Raw genomic sequence first — 17,419 nt, forward strand, 5'->3', positions numbered from 1 at the left:
TGACTGGCAACAGTGACAGAAATGTGGATGCACACTCGGAGAATGGCTCCACCATTTCCCTTCTGCCATGATGAAGGTATGTGATCCCCGTGAGACCTGCTTGATTGGTCTGTGTCCACAGCAAGCGATTCACCTTCTGTGAGTCTCAGTCTCTGGGGCTGGAAAATGCGGAGGGGACAAAGGTATGTCCAGTCCATGCAGCTGTGGGAGGGGTCTCCACAGCAATCACTTCCTTGTAAGTTCACCTGCACCCCATGCTGGGGAGTCCAGCCTATCTGTCTGATGGCAGCTGGCACCACAGGATGATTCTTTAAACTGAAACCTGCCATCACTTGTTCCCCCAAGGAACTGCTGCCCCTCTGGGACGGCACTCATTCTCTCTATCCCAAGACAGCCTCTGTTACCCCACCCTGTTCTTTAGCTGAGCACCCCAACCTCTTTTCCTAACAGGGCACAACCCAGAGTCCTTGCTGACTGTGAAAAGAGCTGTAAAGAGCCCTCAGGGTGACCAGGCCTTGCCACGGCACCTCCCTGCCACCTCCCTGCCAGTGAGTATCACTAAGAAATTTGAGATGCTGTCCTCCTGCCTCAGCCTTCTGAGTGCTGGGATGACAGGTGTGCACCACCGTGCCCAGCTGCTTTTTCCATTTCATAGAGGATACAGAAGAGCAAAACAGCTGGAACACCTGCCCAACATCTGCAGCAAGGGAGGGCAGATTAGGGCCTCCCCTCCAGGCTAGCGCAGGAGATGGCACATTGTGACAGCGAGGCAGACCCAGGGCTCGTCGTGGCTGGAAGACTGTATCAGCAGGTTGTTTGTATTCCTAAAAGGGCTGCCATCACTGCCTTAGGCTATTTTATCTTTTGAAACCTAAGTGAAAAAGGTGTCTAGTCTGTGTTGTTGGTAATGCTATTAGGAGGTTTTGAAAATTTGTCCTCATTAGGATCAAGCTAAAAAGCTGAAAGGAGTGCCCCACCCCCACCCCATACATTTGAATTGCTGGACGCTAAAATCCCGGGTGGATGGAGTGGAAGAATTCAATGCTGGTTACTTCATCTTTGTGACCTTCTACCTTTCCTGTTGGTTTCATGGTCTCACAGCTGAGGACACTGTGACTTGCTGAAAGGGTGGGAACGGGATGGGTACAATTGGTGAGCGTTGGCTGAGAGGCGGCCAGCAGGGTGATAGCCAGACTGAGGCACAGTCTTTGTTATGGTTTGGGCTGAAGTCCCCGAAGGTCTCCTAGCTCATAGGCATGGGGCGTTTGGAAGATAGTTGAGTCGAGGGGCTTTACTGCTGACTTGCTGTTGGGAAGTGGGGTTTGGTCACTGGGGGCGTGGCCTGGAAAAGTGTGTTCCCCTTCCTGGCTCCTCCCTTCTCTCCCTTCCTGGCTGAAATGTTCCTCCTCTCAGCCCCTCTGCCATGCTGGGTTCTGCCTTGGAGCCAAGGCCACGGATCACATCCATGAAGCAAATAGATATCTCCTCCTTAAGTTGTGGGTGTTGGGTAAAAAAGGAAATAAGGAGTGATTTAAGAAAGGATGAAAGAACCCTGGAGTCAACCTCCTGAGTGGTGAGTGTGTTGCTTCATGGGAATCTCCCTCCAAGGCTGTAAAACCCATTTTAAGATGAGTTGGCACAGAGGGCTGTGGGAGCAGGCATTTGGGGCTCTGTATTATTAGAGACACTTGTCTCTGTCATGCCCTACAAGAAGGAAGCTGAGAACAGGGAAAGAGTGTTTGCGTGTCAAAGTCTTCTTTTGCTTGAATCTTGGCTTCTGCTTCAGGAAGTATGTTGGCTAAATTCAGTATCCCTTGGTAGAGTGGGGGAAAGGAGAACAGACTGTTTTAGGAGCCAGGCTGGTGGGATCGAGAACCCGGTGCGGCCACTTAGGGCAGTGTGGCTGCTCAGAAAGTGGACCGCAACACCATAGAATCTGCTGGTTTGTCTGAAAGATGAAATCAGATAATACAGCCTAGAAAGTGCTCATTAAACATTACCCACCATTCCCACCCTCTTCGGGCCAGCTTCGTTACCTCAGGGAGTGCTTGGTGCTTAGTTATCTGCCTCGTAAATATGATCGACCTATAGCCAGGGTGACCATATTCATACCGCGCCTGATTCAGGTAACGACGGTTGCTGTAACAAACTTCAGAAAGTGAGTGACTTATAGAGTACATGTTCCCTGTTTATGCAACTGTTCATTGCAGGTGTCCCTACTCTGCGGCTGGCTTCAGGTGGCTGATACAGAGACGGGTTCCTTCCCTCCTGACTGCCATCCCTCAGGGACTGGAGTCCTCTGTGTCCAGCTCAGAGAAGGGGGAGCACTGGGCACAGTATCTTAACTGTGCACACTGGGTCGTTGGGGTATTCATCGACTGTGCCACAGTACTGTCTGCAGGTCACAGGTAACAGAGGTCTGGAAGCAATACCCTGGCTCAGAGTCAGTACTGATAAGTAAAGGACTAGGACTGGATCTTTCTTCTTCCGACTCCTTGTCCCAGCCTTGTCTCCTTGCCCCTTCCTACCTCTGCCCCAGACAAGCCAGGTCCATCACTGAGTGGACTATTGATTCCAAAGCACAGTGGGACCTGGGCTACAAGTATGAAATCATGGGGGAAAGCAGGATTGGCCTCGCTGAGGCGTATAAGACTCTGCTCCAAGCCTCGCCTGCCATCTCGTGGTGTGTTGGCTAAATTCAGTATTCCTTGGCTAGCACAAGCATCGCTCCATTCTCTGCCTCAGATTAAATACCAAGGCATCTAGGAGTAATTCTCTATTCAGCCAGTGTGTCTGAGACCAATGTCAAATACCTGGTCACTAACACTAACATCATGGCTAAGTTACAGTGAGTCTCACTTGTGGGTGAGTTGCTGTACAGATGTGACTGTGCCAAGGACATTCAGAAATATTCAGTGAGGATGTTCCAAGCACTGGATATGGGACACCTCCTGTTTTTTATTTAATTTCTTTTTTGAGACAGAGTCCCGCCATGAGGCGTAGGCTGGCCTTGAACTCATGGTGATCTCTCTGCCTCAGCCTGCTGATATTACAGGAATGCCCTACCAACCTGGCTGGGATACTTCATGTTAGAGATAAACTGTTTAACATAGCTGAGATCATATTTCTCAGACTATTACTCAAGTTTGAGATGGAAGTCCGATACTAACCACTTGTCTTCTTTAGCCTATGATAGGAGAAACACTGTGTGCTTTTTTTTGTACCAGGAATTTAACTCAACTTGCACAAGCCAGGCAGGGACTGTGACACTGAGGTATACTCCTGGTCCTGAGCTGTGTGCTTTCTCTTGCGGGTTAGTTCTTACTGAAGTTAGAATGGTATACTGTTTTTTTTTTTTTAACAGAAACAAGGAAACAACTGAGAAATCGGCAGAGTAATGGAACACTCTATGAGGACACTTAGAAATTATGTCTCAAAGTGTTTCCTGTCTTTGTTTTGAAAATGAGTCACTGGATTTCTCAAGGGTTTTATCCAGGAAAGCCATGTAGGTAGAGTAAATGAGATCTGACATGTTATCACAATTATTTTACTGACTGGACTAGTTGTTTCAAAATATGCAGCAGCTCGAACTTGATACACAGCCTTTGCCCTACACTTTTTGTTTTTCCCACAGTGTTAATTCACAAAGGTAATTGTTTTCAACTGTCTTGTTGTCCAGTGAATGCCGAAACATGCAAAAGGTGCCTACTGATAAGGAAATCAAGTGCCAAGCCTTTAACAGGAAAGACAAGGTAAACAAGGACACAGGGACTGACAAAGACACCTGAAAATATTTTGCAATTGGAGAGAAATGAAGCCTTTTTCTTGGTAGCCATAAAGGGGCATAATCTGAGTCATGCCACTGTTGCTCTGGGGACCACTGCTGTCTCTCAGAGAAGCAAATGAAAACTTGTGCCAAACATGAAAGGGTAAAGGGGCACTGGGACTCACTATTGATCCCTCCACCAATCCTGCAACCCTGGCCAGTCATGACCAACACGATAGTTCCTCCTGAAGATGCCACAAGAGTCAAAGCAGCCATTGTTTTAGCCACATCATTCATATGGAAGTGCCATTTATGTAGCATAGATTGTACTGTGACAGCTGAGGCTGCCCTACAAACCCCACAGCTCCTCCAAAAGACACTGGTTCTGGTTGCATCAAGCTTGAAAAGTGGACCTAACCCAGATGCCCTCTGACACTATTCCGAAAGTCCTGGAATAGGTCTGCAAGATGCAGGAGGCTGTGCTTGTACTGCCAGCTCCTCCTCTGTACAAGCAGCTTTCCTATACTCTGGTCAGTGGTCAGCGCAGGGTTCTCACCAGTGCCTCTGTGCTCCTGCAAGGGATCGCACAAAGGCCTTGCTCAGGTGATCCTGGAGTATTACCTGCAGTACTGTGGGCGGCTCAAAAGGGCTTAGCAATACTGAGTTGTGAATCCTGAAAAGGTCCAGACTGAAAGCAGTGAGAAACAAAGATCTGGGGCAGCTGAGGCCTCCAGTAAAGACAGAAGTTGAGGTGGAGCCAGAGACCCAATGATTCCAAAGCAGAGGAGGTCAAGGCCCAGTTCAAAGTCAAGGTGAAGCCCCAGGCGCAAGGCTGTCTTAGGTAAAACTGAGTCTGAGTTGAGAAGCTGGAGACTTCCAGTCCAAGGGTCAGCTGAGGCCTCTAGCAAAAAGGGTATAAAAGGCTGAGACCCAATGTCAGTAGTAGTCTGTGGTCTCTGAGGAAGTGTCCCTAGAGAATCTGGGGCAGTAGTTCAACTCGAGAGGTCATGAAAATGCCCAGGAAACTGCAGAAGGACATAGCTGAGAGAGGTGGCAGGAAACTGCCAGGGGCTGTAACACGGTTACAGAAAGAAAACTGTACTAACCAGGAGCACCAAGCTGTGCACACAGAGCACAGAGGTGTGACATTATGGTCTTAGAGCCACTGACTTCAAGGGAGCAGCACTTTGTCATCTGATTTGGCAAAAGCACCGTCAGCTGATGGGAAACAGCCTAGAAAGTCTGTGAGGTTTTCCCTAACAGGCAGCTCTCAGCAGATGAACTGTTTTGCCTACTGCTCCCAAGACTCCAGGGAGGGAGTCAGAAGCATTTCCCTAGGCTGAGGGTAATGCCATCATTGGGAAACAGGCACCGAGGTCCCTCTGGAGGCGACCGGCTGAAGGTCCTTGGAGAGCCTCACTCTCTTGTCCAGGGGCTGGCGGGCTGGGCTGTGCGGGTGCTGAGGTGCCCCCTGTGCCAACCTGTCTAGGTAGGGTCTCTTCCTCTCCTGCCTTTTAAAAAACTGGATGTTTCCCTGGCCGAGTGGGGCCTTAGTTTTCTGCAGATCTCGCTCTAGCAGAAGATCTCTTTTCCTCTCCTCATCCAGAAACACAGAACACAAACTACGAAGCAAAATGAAATGATTACCGCAAGTCAACTATGCGTCTAAAATCAAAGAACGCTTCCGTACTCAGCTACCTCCAAACCCGGTGAAGTCGTGAATTTCTCCTTTGTTTTGCTTACAACCATAGCCTGGTACAGGTAAAAGAGAAACAGATGGGCTACCTCTAGATAAAATGAATGCCAACGTTTGGCTGGAATTTTAACAAAAAGAACCCTCTCGGCTGCCATTGCAGCCAAACACCGAAACCCACAGTCCTGGAAAGCCATTCTTGGTTTCCGGGTAGGGGCGTGGCCACGCAAGCGCAGTGCCCCATAACCGTGACGTCATCAATCCGCGCACAGATGAGCTTCTAATTCCTGAGCAGGTGAGCAAGTCGGTGACCAGATTTGGAGTGATTGCAGTTAGCATGAACGGTTACGGGCTCTTCCTTCGCAGGGCAGCAGCGGCACGAGCCTGCCGGGCTCTGGTGGCCTTCACGGCAAGTCGACGCCCGCTGCGCACCAGTCCGCAGAGCCGAGCTTTCGCTAAAGAGCTCTGCTTGGGCAAAATTGAGAAGGTAAGGCGAACCCAGGCGACCCTTTTGCTCTATGGTTCCTGCCTTTCGTCCTGAGGCAAGAGTGGAGTTGAAGGGAGAGGATTTAGTCCAATGGCTCAAGCGCTTGCCTGGTAAACATAAGAGTCGTGAGTTCGACTCTTGGTACCAAAAAAAAAAGAGTTTTGTCAGGGTCCCCAAACAGTGCCACAGACACCCGATGGGGCGGGACGGTCTATACTGTGGGCTCTGGAGTCCCACGCAAGCCCCCTCTGGGGAAAGCATGGGCGTTGTTGCTGTTTCTTAGGGTAGTTTGGGAAAGCTCAGGCTGGGGATTAGTAAAATGCTTTCCATCTGGCCGATGTGACTTTGAAACGTGGGGTAGTTCCTCTTGGTCCATACCTCTTCTCTGGCGCCTTTCAAAGGGCCCCTGGAGTTCCTTCTGCAGGTAAGCCCTACCATTTGACCCTGTCGTTGGGAATTTCTCAGAAATCTGGATCTACGCTATCCGTTTCAAAAGTCCTAGGATTCAGCCAGGTGCAGCTGTGTACTAAAGGCACTCATCCTCTGAGAGTCAGAGGACTTGGATTTCATTTTGGCTGTCTGATTTTGAGCTTATAGTTTTGTGAGATTGGGCCAGGGCTGCCCTTTTCTTTGCCTCAGTGCTTTACCAAGTAGTAATAAGCACAATGCTCATCTCCTACAGGTGCCCTACTTTGACCTTGTCCAGAATACTGTTGCTCCTGTATGGCTGGAGTTATTTTGTGGCCTCTCTTTGGAACATTCCTGTTATGTTATCTGGATGACCACTTCTGCATTACAGATGCAGAAGCTGTGAGTCAGACTGAGAATGGTTTGCCCAGTTAGAAAATATAGATCTTGGAGTTTAAAATGAAGGAAATTTCTGGGTGTAGAGGTGTGCGCTTGTAATCCCAGCACTCAGGAAGCCAAGGCAATAGAATAGTCATGAATTTGAGGCCAATTCAGGTTCTATAGTTAGTTTCAGGCAACTCTCACTATGTAGCAAGACTCTGCCTCAAAACAAAACAAACAAAAAACCAAACAACTCCACAAAAACCCCCAAACAACAAAAAGTAGAGGAGTAGGAAACCATTTTTCCCAGAGTAAAAGAACCCAAATCTCGGGCCTGGAGATTTAGCTCAGCAGCATAAGCGCCTGCCTTGCAAGCAGGCAGTCGTGAGTTCGATCCCTGGTACCGATAAAAAGGAAAAAGACAAAAAAAAAAAAAAAAAACCCAAATATTTGATGCCTCCTTCAGTCTTTAAGTGTTGGCACTGCCTTCCCCTCCCTCAGTGCCTCTGTCAACCTTGCTTCCCATTTCACTGAGCATATCCATAGTGGTGAGAATTTCCACCCTGTGGTTCCTTGTCTTACCTACATATGCACCCATTTCCCCTCTGTTCTCTTTCACTGTGAGGGAACTTCCTGTTCTTGGCAAAGGCCCACCAGTCATTGGAGTCCTGCCTCCTCACCTCCTCAGGGCAGTTCTGTCCTTTCTCAGCTGGACTGAAGCAGGAGACTACATGGGATCGCTGACAGAACCGATAAGACTCGTGGAATAATAGGCCAAAGAATAATTAATTGCCGACTAATGTCCACACAAGAGCCCAGAACAAATTCCTGTTTCCACTTTTATATTATTCCTGTCCTACAGGGCAGTTTTTCATTGGAAATCAGCCCAGAGTGAAGCTATGGAAGCCGTGATTAAAAGAGAGATGAACAATGATGAAGGAGGCAGGAACTTACAAGTCTGCTATGCTCTATGGACATTTGCCTCACAGTTGAACCTGTATTTGTCAGGAGTCAGAACCATCTGTCTCTTCCGGGAATTCAGCGACTGTCAGTTTTCCAAACTGTTCTGAGGTCATCTTTTACCTGACTTAACACTGGCAATGCAATCAACATTGCACCCTGACACACTTCATTTAGCTTCTGAAAAACCATTTTTTCTCCTGAGCTGGTTCTTTTTTGGCTTTTCAACGTTTAGATGTTGGTCAGTGTCTGCCAATTGTATTTTCTAGGGCTGTGGACTTTGTACTATAATCATTCCCTAGATGGCCTAGTTTAGGGCCCTGGCTTTAAGTCCTGATGACTCAGATTGGGTTCTCCAGCTGAGACTTGTTTTTTGAGTCAGGGCCTTGCTAAGTAGACCAGGTTGCCCTTGAATGTAAGATCCTCTTGTTCTAGCCTCCCAGCTGCTGGGATTACAGGCATGGCATGTACCCCCACGCCTGGCTCCTAGATTCTTTGGCTATCTTTCTGCACAGAAACTCCACCGAATGTCTTCAAAGTTCCTCTGATTAGAAGATTCACTACTGGTCCCACTCAGTCTTGCTCTTCCCAGCAGCCTTCATTATATTAGTAATGGGAATTCTCCTGGAGTCAGCTTCAAGTCCCTTTTATTCTCACAGTTCTCATGCTCTGAGGGCAAATGTTTGTTGTTGTTTCCCTCTCTGTCTAGGTCATGCTGAGAGTCTAACCCCTTTTAGACACCTTTACCTTGACCTTCCTGGATCGGGCTACTCTAAGTGTTTTTGCATCTTGAGCAGGAATATAGCAGGGATCCTTAGGCTCTCAGAACAGGGAGAGGCCTTCTGGGTGAGCAAGACCCGTGGTTGCCATGCTGCCCTCAGCTGGATCTGAGCTGTCCCTGGAAGTGTCCCTGGGGCTACTGCAGGGAACAGTAGGAGATTGAATGGATGGGGTTTGGGGGACCTCCTCAGAACAGCCTCAGTCAGAACCATTTAGCATTTCTCTGTTTTAAGTATTTAGTGTCTGAACTAGGCATGAAATGCCCCCACGTAATTTTCGTTCCTTGTTATCAGAGTTCTTCCTTCTGAGCACCCAGGATCTCACTGCAGCAGTCGTCCTTTGGTTGTGGCTGAACGCCAGCTAGGTGCCAGGCCATCTCTGTCTTCTCCTGCCTGCCCACCAGTGCCAGCACAAGCTTGTCTCACAGCCTGTTACACAAGGCCCAAGTCTGCAAGGGAAGGGAGGCGAGTGTGGGGGTGGGTAAAGCCACTTATGGATTCAGTGAAGGGGACACTGTGTCCCAAGAAGCTGCAGCGTAATGAGAATCATCACATTTTTCTTTTCAACCACTTTAATGGTGGGGTTCCAATAGGCAGAGGGAACAGATCAGTTGACTGGAGGTGCGAAGGCTGCAGGGAATGTCGGGGACATCTCTGATCTTCCTGGGATGCTTGGTGAGAGGTCATCAAGCAGATCATCAGACCTGGCAGCTTGTGACCCGCCACTGTGTAGCAGTTGTGGGCCCAGGGCTACAGCATCCTGCCTTACTGGCAGCTGGAGGGGTGACAGGAGCCTGGAAGGCCACAGTGGCTGAGGCTGGGCCTATAGGGGCATTGGCCACCCACTGGTTTGAAACAGAGACTGGAAACTAAATCATTTGCCAGGCTCTGAGAGTGGGCAGGAGCAGAGCTAGAATCTGATACAGAGACAGTTCCTGTTCCAGGGCGCAAGGTCTGTGTTGAGCGTTGCAGCTGCCTCCTGAGGTGAACAGCGTCATGTGTGATAGAAGAGAAACTGGGGGTGAGAGCAGCCTTGGAGTTGCCTGTCTGAAATCCGAGTCGACTGGGCCTCATCCCGTGAGCCCAACCCTTGTGTCCCGGGCACAGAGAGCCGATGTTGGTATTTAGAGGGACTTAGGTGGTGACCCCACTCTCACTCAGCACAGGGGCCAGTGTCGGCGACAGGAGGGGAAGCGGCAAGAGGGTGAGGCTTGGAAAGCAGTATGCTGTTCACAGTCATGTCTGTGATAATGGCCTAAAGCTTTCCGTTTGGTCAGGTGCTTTCACACCCGCTGTCCACCGTGATTCTCACTCGGACTTTTGAGTGAATGCAGTCTGCATACTGCAGGTAAGAGCTGAGGCTCAGCAAGGTGATGGGATTTGTCAAGTGTTACAAGTAGTAGGCAGCAAGCGAGGAACAGACCTAAAGCATTTAAAATGTGAGTCCCGGCTGTGTGTGTGGGGGGGGGACAACTTCATCACCTGTTACTGCTAAGGAAATGAGCTGAGGAAATGAGCAGCCGGCCTACACAGGGAAGGAGCTGACAGGAAGCAGTCCTACACCCCCTGTTTTCATCTGAACCTCCCTGGGGTTTTTTTGAATTTTGAATTTTTGAACGTTTGCCACTGGCCCTGTTCTGCCAGCCAGGCGTGGAACTAGCACATTTCTTCCCCTTTCCCTTAATGACTGATATTACCATGACGGGAGGTTACTGGAAAAGTAATTTTGAGTAAATATTTATGTTTTATAGAACGGAGTTTTCCCATTTCCAGAGGTGAGCCAAGAAGAACTTAATGAAATCAATCAGCTTGTGAAACCTGTGGAGAAATTCTTCATGGAAGAGGGTGTGTATGGTTTTCTTTACCCATTTTCTTTTGCCTCTTTCCATCACGAAGGCAATTATGTTGATGTTTATGCTGGAGTCAGGTTAAATGTTGAGTATCATTACTGAAGCTGAACTAGTTTGTAGTCATATTCTGCTTTGGGGGTCATCCCAGTGACTGTTGAAGGAGAGACATCTAGTTCAGTGCTTCGCTATGTCTCCATGGTGAGGGACCACTTTAAACATTTTCTAGCTGGCACAGACCAACCCTTGTGTAAAATATGACAAAAGTGAGTGTGTGGAAAACTGAGAGGAGAGAAACCAAGTGCACGCACAGTCCAGGCCCGAGGGTCACGTGTCGGGTGATGCAGGTCTGTGATGATTTCCACGCATCTGCAGGTTGAGTCTGGGTCTCGGCGCTGTACCAAATGCTTGATGAGCCAGTTTGATCTGTGGACTAGCAGCACCTGCACTTTAAAGGTGGGGGAGTGGCTCCCACTTTCCTCTGTCAGGGCAGGAGGCTAGGCCACCCCACCCAAGAGACCTGGTGTTGAGGTCCCTGCTGGTACGTGAACAGTGAGGTCCCTAAGGTTGTTTGGATGGGTGTTAGCTACCAGTGTTTGTCCTTTCAGGAATTGAATAGTGTTCATTTGTTGTTTCAAATTAAAAATAATGGACACCTGCTACATGTCAGTGTAAACTAAATTTTTAGTGGAAAATACTTTCAAAATAGAAAATGAATGGAAACTGTGACGTTAATGTAGAGTTTTGCAAATCTTTTTTTTTTTTTTTCTCTTTTTTGTGGATTGTGAGGATTGAACCTAGGGATTGAACATTCTAGGCAAGTGCTCCGCCACTACCTACACCCCCAGTCCTGCAAATCTTTTTAATACTTAGCTTATTACAATGCAGCCGGATTCCCGTTTGTCTGCATTTAATGTTTATTTATATCACGTGTGGGACAGTACTCTTGAAAAAATACTCTTGAGGAAATTAGAATTGAAAAGGCAAATAGCATCTTACTGTTATATTAAAATAACTTTGGAATTCTGGACCCCAGAAGCAGCACTGGTGCCCCAGGATATACACCGGGAACCACTGCTGTGCCTCAATTGTTGCTGTGTTGCTGGTTTTCCTTGTGTATAAATATGTCTCGTTATTTAAAAATATTTGTTTCTAGTTTTATCCAGTGGTTATCTTCCCGTCTTCATATATTTTTATTTTCTTAGTCCCATCTTCTTTTATTTCAACTTGTACTATGTGATTTGTCAGGGGTTTCCTCCCTGTTTTCCTAAGGTATAATTGATTTACAATAAATTGCACAGAGCTGGGCATGGTGGTACACAGCTGTAATCCCAGCATTTGGAAGACAGAGACAGGAGGATCCCCATGAGTTGAAGACCATCCTGGACTATATAGCAAGACTTTTGCAAAAATCCCCTAAAACAAACAAAAAGTCAAAACCAGTATATTGTACACTTATTTTAAGTTACACTCCTAGAAGTTTTCTCTCCTTTCATTCCCTCCCTACCTGCAAGCAGCCACTAATCTGCTTTCTCTCATTTAGATTTATTTGTATTTTCTGACATTTTAAACAGAATCACATGGGTGTTTTTGTCTAGTTCTTTTGGCCTGATTTTGGCCACATTTTCCTTCATTTTAGTGCTGAGTAGTATTTCTTGGTGTGGTTGTACCAGAGCTTGTTTATTTGTCTAACAGTTGGCATGTGGGCCGATGTCTGTGTTAGCTGTGGTTGAAGCAGTTGCTGGAGACCTTCTGCATGAGTCTTTATGAGACACACACTTGTGTTTCTCTTGGGTGATGCCTACGAGTAGAGTGTCTGATCATGGTGGGAGGACGTTTAACTTTTTAATAAACCTGTTTGCCAAAGTGGTCATTGCTAAGCACCCACCTTGGCATAGAAAGTTCCTGCTCCTTTGCATTTTCACCGGTACATAGTCCTTCTTATACCTCCCATTGGCAGTGTCTCATTGTGGTTATAATTTGCATTTTGCTAGTGACTGATGGTGTTGGCATCTTTTCATATGCTTGTCTATCTTCTCTGTTACTTTTTAGGAAAAATGTCTTTCGGATTGTTCACTCACCGTTATGGTTTGTGTCTAGATGTCCCCCCAAAATCTCATGCAGTCAGAGGTGGCTGGATCTAGAATGTGTGATGCTGGGATTGATTCATGATGCAATTGCTAGGCTCAAGGGCACCAAGACTAAGGGTGTGAGTGTTACCTCCCCTAAGTAGCCTGGGTAAGATAAACAAGGCCGAAAGATCTTGTTAAGGTTCCCTTGATTCTTTGCTACCTTCTGCCCACCATGTACCATTTCTCCTCCCTGTGCCACTCTATCTTGGAACCAGCTGACTGTGGAGTGAAACTTCTATAAACTGTGAACTAAATAAATCTTCCTTCTTTAACTTTAGCTCCCAGGTATTTTGTCTCAGCAACAAGAGAAAAATACCTTCTTTTGCAAACCTGGAAGCTGGGTGTGGTGGTACATGCCTGTAATCCCAACACTTGAGAGGCTGAGACAGGAGAATTGCCACAAGTTCGAGGCCAGTCTGAACTACATAGTGAGAGCCTGTCGCAAAAAACCAAACCAAAACAAAACAAAAAAACAAAAACTTGGGTTGCCTTATCGAGTTGTAAGAAACTATAGACAGGTGTATTTTCTGAGACATGTATTACAGAGACTTCCTCCCTCCCTCCCCCTGCCTGATTCTTTAAAAGACCAAAAGCTTTAAATTTTCTTTTGTAGTTTGTGCATTTTGTATCATAAGGGAAATCTGCTAGACCCATAATGGTTTTTTGTTTTGTTTTGTTTTGTTTGTCTTTTTCCTTTTTATCGGTACCGGGGATTGAACTCACGACTGCCTTCTTGAAAGGCAGGCGCTTATGCCGCTGAGCTAAATCCCCAGCCCCCATAATGTTTTTTTTTTAACACTGTAAGATATATGTATTATTTTTTCTGACAAAAGGGCCTTGAATTTTAAATCTCCTTAAGCAAATGATTATGAAAAACATATTCCACAAAATAAAACGCAAATTGGAAATCTAACCACTATATTGCTTTGTGTGTGTGTGTGCTGGGGATGGTACTCCTGACCTCGAACTTGCTAGCCAGGTGCTTATGACACTGAGCTAAATCCCTAGTCCCTAGGTTGCCTTTTGTGATTTTACCTAATCGTATATTTAGCCTAGGAAACAAACAGACAAACCTGAATTGTCACTAACAAGAAAACTGAATTATTTCAGCATAAATCTAGTGCATATATTTCAAGGTTCCACTTCTGAAAATTGTGTTGATTGGTTTAATCATAAATAACACTATGTGCAAAAGGCACACGATCATTAGATGTGATCCTTGCCACGCACCCTGTGATTGTATCATAATAAAGCTCGCAATTATGTCAGGCTCTGAATCCCTTGTGACCCCAACCCAAACCTTGGAATCGAACCTATTGTACAACTTTGCACAAGCTGTAGTGACTAGTTTTTATCTTTCTATAGGAAATGGTCAGTTGTTTGATAAATATTAAGACATTGCTAGCAATCAATCATTTTCTGAGTTTGTTTACCAAATACCTATGTAAGAACTGACTACTCAAAAAGTTCCTTTAAAATTTGGTCCACAGATTCTCTTAACAGGTTAGAATTTGAAACCTGCAAGAAAAGGGAGTAGGAATCCCTAATGCTAACATGTTGTTAGTTTTTTTTTTTTTTTTTTTAAGACAGGGTCTCACAATGTAGCTTAGGCTGGCCTTGAACTCACAGCAATCCTCCTGCTTCAGTCTCCCAAGTACTGGTATTACGTGTGTGGCCACCATACCCAGCTATTATGCTGTAACTTCTAAAGGGATAAACATGCATACTAAAAAATTTTGCGCACAGAAGGCACAAACTATAAAAGGGATAACCTTTTTAATAAAAATGGAGAACTAGCTGATACCTTTGTTTTGTGAGTACCATTATAACTAAGATGAAATTAAACCTGAATTATCTATTTCTGTGACCAAAACACTAAGTTAAAATAATTTAATGCTTAGTATGTATTTTCTAGCCATTAATTGAGATGTAATTTTGAAAGATGAAAAGTGCCTTAAAAAGGGGCTGGATAGCAGTATCAAAGCATTATTCAACATGATTTCAAGAATACTTTCAGGTCCAGAGTTAGCCTTCTTTATCAGAAATCTTCATAACTTCCTCAAACACTTCCTCAACAGACCTGGATATATCTGCTTTCTTGCTCTGGTTACAATCTCAAGTGTGGTATTGAGTAGGACTGTTGTAACCCACCTAAAAAACAAGGCCCCATGATGAAAAACAGGGCAAGACCCCCGAGATGATAAACGGGCAAGACGTCTTTTTAAAATAGGTGCTTTTATTTTAGCTGGCCCAGCAACACAGTGCAGATAGAATTTGCAAAGCTGTGTAACTGAGTTAGAATTTTGACTGATTTTTATAGTTCATTTATGATTAGCTCATTGATCATTAAGTACATAGTGATGAGAAACAGAAACAAGGTGGGCCTCTGTTCCCCTTTGCTTGAGGTCAGAGGCATTTCACAGTGGGTGGTTAGCCAATTCATAGCCCTTGGTCTGCCAATTCCAGGAACATTTGTCTCTCATAAGGGGGACAGTGTTTGACACATCATGTGTCTCTTACAAGGGGAACAAAGGTTGACATAGCACACAGGTTACTTGGGGGGGGGTGACACATATAGAACAGCATAACGATGCGGTCAGTTAATCTATAACTATGTGGTTGGTGCTTGGTTACTAGGGTAACGAGCTCAGTACCGAATGACAATACTACTAATAACTATCCTTTTAACTATTTTTGCTAATTATCTTTTAATCAATTATTTTAATTTTTCAGCATCTTAGTATAACAGGACTGCATTGTCATCTTCTGCTCTTAGGCAGAAAGCATTCAGTCTTTTACCTTTGTGTGGGATGTCAGCTGGGGGTTTTCATAGATTCCTTTTATCAGGTCATAGAATTTTCCATTTACTTTGGTGTGCTGAGTTTTCACTGTAAATGATATTAGTTTTGTCTAGTGCTTTTTTTTGCATCTTTTAAGATGATTGTTTTTCTTTATTTTGTTGACATAGTGAATTGCATTGATCTGTTTTCAATGCACATCTATCCTTACATTCCCAGGATGATTCCCACCTGGTTATGATGTGTGTTCTCTTTCTTCATACTGTTGGTTTCAGTTGGTTAAAGTTTTTTTTTTTGTTTAATTTTTTTTAATTTTAAAGGGAATATAACAAAACAATAGAACAAAGCACAACAAAACAATGAGAACAATATTGGCAAGAACAAGACAATAATTACTGTATTGCATATTGTTATCCTCTAAGTAGATTGCTCAGACCAGGAGCTTTAGGTCTGCAAAGACAATCAGACAATATAAGCATTATGTTCTTTACTTCAGTTGCTATCATCTCAGCCTGCATTCCTCTGAATCAGCTGATTGCTTTGTGAGGGGATGGTGGGCAATGGGATATCTTCTCTCCCTGCCCTCCAGTGGCCCCTGCTGGGTGCGCAGGAGGGTGCTGCTGCTTCCTAGATCCCTTCCTCCTGGTTGGCCTGATCTTTGGTTAAAGAATTCTTAAGACTGAGTATGGTGGTATGTCTGTAATCCTACCACCTGGGAGGCTGAGGCAGGAGAATTGCTATGAGTTGGGGGCTACCCTGGGCTACGTAGTGAGACCTTGTTACAAAAAAAGGAGAAGTTTTGCATCTGTATTCCTGAAGAATATTGGTCTGCAGCTTAATTTTTTATGATATAAATTTTTTTTAAAAAAATAGTATTGGCCTCCTACTTTAAATTGGGAAATAATTCCTCCTCTTCAAGTTTCATAAGGTTTTTATAAACTTGGTATTATTTCTAAATCACCAGTAAAGCTGTTTGAGTGGGAAGGTATTATTAAATCACTGCAGTTTTTTTAATGTAAAGCTGTTCAAGTTACCTGTTTCTTAAGGAGTTTATATCAAAGTTGATGAATTTGTTGGTCTATAGTTCTGTCTTCCCTTATCCTTTTGGTCTATGGTGATTCCCCAGTTGTCAATTTCTAGATGTGTTCCATTGTGGTGAGAGAACAAGTTTGTACGATTTGAATCCTTTTAAGCTGGCTGATGTTTGTGACTGTAGTTTGTCTTTGTTTTGGTGGAATGATCTGCAGTGAGTATAAGTTTGTTGATACTATTAAAAGGTTCTACATCCTTACAAGTTTGCCTTTTTTCTGCAGATTGAAAGAGGTTTATTGAAATCTCTGACTGTATTTGTGTATTTATTGTTTTCATTTCTATTAGGTTTTTCTCTCTCTCTCTCTCTCTCTCTCTCTCTCTCTCTCTCTCTCTGTGTGTGTGTGTGTGTGTGTGTGTGTGTGTATTAAGAGTAGAAATAATTTATTGAAAGAAAGCTTCTGCTAAAAGGGAAGAAGGGGCCCGAGGATTTAGCTCAGCGGCTTAAGTGCCTACCTGGCAAGTGTGAGGTTGTGAGTTCAATCCGTGGTACCAAAAAAAAAAAGCGGGGGGGGGGGGGGAAGGGTCACTGGAGAGTGGGGTGCCACTAACTCCTCTTCTGAATAGGGTTTACTGAGCAAAGCCATGAGGTGAAGCAGGTATAAAGTAAGACAGAACTATAATCAAGATTACAAGTAAAGTCACTTAGGTAATATTGATCCAATGGGAAGTCAAAAAGTGGGTGTGAGGTGGGACAAAACTATGATCAGCCAGTTGGATTACAATAAATATAGTTGCTTGGGTAACACTGATCAAATGGGGAACGAAGCTTTGTTATTAGGTGCATCGGTGTTCAGGAGTAGACGCTTTTGATAAGTTGATGCCTGTCTCATAAAATCTTTCTTTATCCTTGGTAACATAGTCTTTGCTTGGAAATGAACTTTATCTGATATTAGTGTTGTTCGGTTGTTCGTTCAGCTGCCCTGGTTTGTGGGAGGATGATACATATTGCTTCATCTTCTTGTGACTTGTGCCTTTGTATTCAAAGAGGATTTCTCATTCTCTTCAGTAGAAAAGGAATCATAGAAGTAAAAAATACCATTAAGCAAATAATACAGTAAATTTTATTAACAGGCCAT

At 45.0% G+C, this 17,419-nt stretch overlaps 1 protein-coding gene across 3 annotated transcripts in view; it reads left to right on the forward strand.

The window, feature by feature from the left end:
• Nucleotides 1–5,389: 5,389 nt before the first annotated feature.
• Nucleotides 5,390–17,419, forward strand: part of Acad9 (acyl-CoA dehydrogenase family member 9) — a 30,417-nt gene continuing 18,387 nt past the window's right edge. Inside the window, exons 1-3 of one of the 3 annotated variants that reach the window (XM_063243262.1) lie at nt 5,390–5,754; nt 5,826–5,946; nt 10,226–10,319. In XM_063243262.1, the coding sequence (XP_063099332.1) occupies nt 10,310–10,319 (10 nt within the window). In that variant the 5' untranslated portion in view covers nt 5,390–5,754; nt 5,826–5,946; nt 10,226–10,309. The other 2 variants (XM_013145434.2, XM_003463494.3) reach the window with 2 other exon arrangements.

This window comes from Cavia porcellus, unplaced genomic scaffold, assembly GCF_034190915.1.
Source record: "Cavia porcellus strain 051 isolate PalLab524CR breed Dunkin Hartley unplaced genomic scaffold, mCavPor4.1 scaffold_37, whole genome shotgun sequence".
Taxonomy (NCBI): domain Eukaryota; kingdom Metazoa; phylum Chordata; class Mammalia; order Rodentia; family Caviidae; genus Cavia; species Cavia porcellus.